We start from the raw sequence: 4400 nt of genomic DNA, 5'->3' as shown, positions 1-4400 counted from the left end.
GTTGCAAATGTTGTCATTGCCTTAGCGAGTACTGGACGATCTCAGCTGTCAATCTACAGCCCGACATGGGGGAGGTTCTCATCATTCATCTGAAGAAACCAACACGTCCAGTTCACACGTTGGACGTGCCGCTAATTCTAGTTTCAGCCGCTCTCTGTCGTCCGGAATCCATCACCTTCTGTTGACTTTGGAGAAGAGCAGGAAGCGACTGCTCAAAGCTGTAAAAACCACAGAAGAAGGAGAAGAAGAAGGAGAAGAAGCAATGATGAGCTGCTGCTCAGAGTGGGATTGAAGAAAAGACTCTGCTGACGTGCTTTCAAACATGGTCTTTGAAAACATGCAACCGCTGGAGTGGTGAAGTGGTTGTGTCTGTGCTGTTGAAGGGCCGCCCCCTTCGCAGCACAAGGTCCTCGCTGTGCCCACATGTGGTTTTCCTTTGTCAAACAGACTCGTGTCTGGTTCTGCAGCCACCTCGAGAGTGACTGCAGCTGCATGGTGGAGTGTTTGAGTCTGCCACTGGACGCCATCAAGCACACGGAACCCAGCGCTGCGCGACATTCCATCAAAAACTGCGCAACCACAAGTCATAAATTATTATATATCTTAAGAAATGATGTTGAAAAGAATATGCAAAATAATATAAATAGACAGTCCTGCAAGGTAATTCCTCAACGTTTGAAAATAAGCTTTAAAAAACTGCAACCAGATCAAATCAAGGCTTCAGACTTGCAACCAGACTATGCAGAGTTTAATTTGTACTCTAGTGGCTGCAGCAGCTTCATCTTTGATATGAAGGAAGTCATGACGCGGATCATCGTACGATGCAATCTGAGCTCCAAATATCTCCCTCACGTCTCTTTTGAGCATGCTGTGTTTTCTCTTGCAACCACAGAGGTCACTGTCATCGATGGACTCTTCTTGCATCCTCGCTGGCCTGGACTTCCACCGACTCCTTCCAAGGCAAGCTTCATTTCAAAAGCCTCCAACAATAAAATAGTTCGGTCAAAGGGGCAACAAGGACGCTCTGACCCAGCAGCAAGTACCCGGTTGTCATGGCAACACAATCACACTCATTTACAGCCAGTGACTGAAACCTTTATTCAGGTGCTGGAGGAGAAACCAGAGGCACAGTCAGCAACAATCAACTGGAAGCAATGAGTTCACTGAGTTAAAAAGCAATGAGTTGAATCAGTTGTTCAGAACAGACAGAACCTTCTTTTAAATCCAATCCCAGTAAATACTATGACTATTACTACTATCACCAATACCAGTTGGTTTTCTGGTTGGAAAGCCCAGTGGGAAGAGTGACAAATGGCCTCGATTTGAAAGTCGAGCTAAACTTTAGTGGCAGCCAAACTTTTATGGCCGTTTTGACTCGAAATTAGACCAACTCAGACAAAATGAACCATTTTCTTTTACAGCACCAACACGGGTATTGGTATTATCAAGATTTGGATCCATACGCCTACCACGACTGTGCGGACTGCTGGAGAATGTGAGGGGGCCAAAGGCGATGAATGCAAACTCGGGGAGAAGGAACAAGTCACCTCTTGCGCCACCTTCAGTTGACTTGTGGTCGCTGGGCCAGTGAATAGATGTCGTCATTTCTGCTGCTGCTTTCAAACTGCTTGACTTCAGAGTACACAGGGTTCTTTGCCTGCCGAACTGAAGAGTACACCGGGTTGTTCGTCAGCTTCTCAAACTTCACTGAGGTGTACACAAGGTCATCCTGGGTGTCTGTGGTCCTCCTGCCCTCTGGAGCTGCTGCTGAACTGCACTCAGCAGTGGAAGTTGGACTCAGAGGGCAGAGTTTTGTACAGCTGGCATAGAGACTGTGGTCTTCTTCTGCAGGGTTGTTGGACAGGGAGACGCCAGCAGGTCCACCTGTTGTCTGCTGGTCTTCAGGTCTGGTTCCATCGTAGTGGACCACCTTCAGTGGGGGAACAGGAGGAGACAGTTGGTGATGAAGAGGTGTTGGTGACGCTGAAGCTCAAGAAGGTTTGATGTCCCTGCTGAAGCTCTGTGACGCTGCTCTTTGACAAGGAAGGATTTTATTTTGAGGTGTTTCATGGACGGAGGGAGGAGCTTAAACAAGTGCGATGGTGTTTGATGCTGCAACCACACGCTGCGAAACCCTTTCATGCTCAGTTCCACCCTGAACACATCCTGCACAGCCTGCAGCTGGTGACTGGCTGGGTCCAGACTGTGAGTCTGCTGGATGGATCTTTCATTTCTCAAAGTTGTTGACTGGTGAAAAGGTCTGGCCAACACAGTGGAACTGGACTCAGTGGTAAAGTGCACTGTACATCTTACCAGGGTGATGGATGATAGATATTATTATTGTTCTATCAGTGGCAATGAATGAAGCCCAATTGCAGAGAAATGAATCTTACCTGTTGTTGTTCTTTTTCTTTTTCTAGAAAACAACGACGACAAATAACAACAACAACAACAACTTTGTCAGTCAGATGAAAGTGCACTGTTTCTGTCTCTCTGCGTGTGTTTCTGCATCTCACCCAGTTTTATCTTGGCTTTTTTCTTTTTGAGAAGCAACAGCAGCAGCGTCACTGTAGCCATGACGACGACGGCACTCGCAAGCAAGATTATTACTTTGACACTTCCTGTTTGAAAATAAAAAGAGGAAGTGTCACATCTGTGCAACACGCGCTAGCGGACGACTTTCTCTTTGCATCTTCTCTCGTTATTTTAGCATTATTCCTATTTTTAACATTACTTTTTGTATTTGGAGGGTGTGTAAGTTAAAAAAAACACACAAACAAATGCACAGCAACAATACAATGTATCATATGAAGAAGATAACAGAGGTCAATTGGAGGTCGGTCACTTTGTAAAGGTTGTGTAAAGGAAGCAGAAGTTGGTGTGCAAATCAGAGCTCTCACCACTCAGACTGAGTTCCTGCACCGTCGTTATCCTGCTGTTTGTGACGCACTGCGTGGAAAACTCTGAGACACCATCTGAACTGCTTGATGTGTCCAGAGAGGGAGAAGGAGAGAGAGAGGGAGAAGGAGAGAGAGAGAGAGAGGGAGAAGGAGAGAGAGAGGGAGAAGGAGAGAGAGAGCGGAGGGTGGCTGACAAGGTCGTCTGGACTGGGTCGGACTCTTCTAGAAGGAAGGAAGCATCGACTGGTGTTTCAGAGCATCTTGGAAAATGAAGGAATGCTTTGATGAAGGTGAGAAGAGTTTTTTAAAGATTAATTTCTTTGAAAGAAAAGTTTGAAGCTTCCAGACTGAGAGCTGCCACAGAGCCATCAGTAAATAATCAATTATGAAATAAACGTACTTCTTAGAACACGAACGTTGACCTCAATGAAGTCATCCCAGCCAAATCTCTTCACTCCACAGGAATATTTCCCAGCGTCTTCAATTTGGAGGTTTGTGAATCTCACTAACAATCCCTTGTCAGAGTTTCTTATTGATATTCGACCTTTACGTTGACTTTGTCCATAAGGAGACTGAACGATGATGTCTTCATCCTCTGTACATGGACTGTGACAGAGGTATTTATCATTAAGTTTCACACCAAACAAAGTGTTCCAGCCTGAACAGAGGAACTCCACATCTTCTCCAACACGTCCAGTCACATTGAGGAGGCTCCCAAAGCTCACAGCTGCAGTGACAGAGAGAGGGAGGAGTCAACATCTAGTCTCACCTCTGAGTCAACAACACACCAATGGTTGTCAAGTATAAAGATTATTAGATGGAAATAAATATAGAACAATGTAAATAAGTCAAAGACTCACCAGAGAGCAAACACAAGCTCACACACACTGTTTTCATGCTGATGAAGAATGAGGACAGTGAGACCACTTCCCTGATTGTCACCCTGTTCAACACTGAAGCTCCTCCCTTCTTTCCTTTACACACACACGTACACACACACAACCACATCCACAATTAGACTACGCGGATAGAATCTAGTGGTCGTCGCTTTGTGAGCCACAAAAAAAACAGCATGCATTGTGGAAAACGGAGTTTATAGTTGGTATTTTTTTTGCGAGCAGAAATCAACTTTTAGGCAGAAGAAGAAGAAGAAGAAGAAGAAGAAGAAGAAGAAGAAGAAGAAGAAAAGGAAGAAGAAGAAGAAGAGGAAGTGGAAGAGGAAACAGATGCAGTTGCAGATACTTTATTGGCCACAATTACGCTTTTAGAAATGTCTGCTCGTGCTCCTTATTTTGTCAAACCACTTTTGAAAGGAATACATTTATGATCCTTTACATATTCACAGACACTAATTTCTAGTATGTTTCCAAACATTCTTGGCGGTCCCTGCTGGCCAGACCATATAATGCACAATTGTTTGTACTTTTGCGTTGGTCTCCTTTTTGAAACCGGAAGCTGTGCAGATCTTTGTAAGTGTGTGTGTGTGTGTGTGTGTGTGTA

General features: G+C 44.9%; 1 protein-coding gene across 4 annotated transcripts; it reads right to left on the bottom strand.

Annotated features, from left to right (window-relative positions):
* Positions 1 to 714: 714 nt before the first annotated feature.
* Positions 715 to 3871, bottom strand: LOC142882439 (uncharacterized). Of its 4 annotated transcripts, XM_076017183.1 has the most exons (7): positions 3761 to 3871; positions 3301 to 3627; positions 3040 to 3122; positions 2901 to 2991; positions 2517 to 2621; positions 2394 to 2416; positions 715 to 1930 (listed from the first exon to the last, which is right to left on the bottom strand). In XM_076017183.1, exons 1-7 carry the CDS (start codon positions 3795 to 3797, stop codon positions 1562 to 1564), a joined length of 1035 nt encoding a protein of 344 aa, XP_075873298.1. In that variant the 5' UTR covers positions 3798 to 3871; the 3' UTR covers positions 715 to 1561. The 4 variants fall into 4 exon arrangements, with proteins under 4 accessions (XP_075873298.1, XP_075873296.1, XP_075873297.1 ...); XM_076017181.1 differs by having other exon boundaries at positions 2901 to 3122; XM_076017182.1 differs by having other exon boundaries at positions 2901 to 3119.
* Between the last annotated feature and the right edge of the window lie 529 nt (positions 3872 to 4400).

Source organism: Nelusetta ayraudi, unplaced genomic scaffold, assembly GCF_046127955.1.
Source record: "Nelusetta ayraudi isolate G7.1 ecotype Tasmania unplaced genomic scaffold, CSIRO-AGI_Nayr_v1 ptg000278l, whole genome shotgun sequence".
NCBI lineage: Eukaryota > Metazoa > Chordata > Actinopteri > Tetraodontiformes > Monacanthidae > Nelusetta > Nelusetta ayraudi.
Note: the sequence above shows the minus strand (reverse complement) of the source record. Positions and strands in the feature narration are given on the sequence as shown.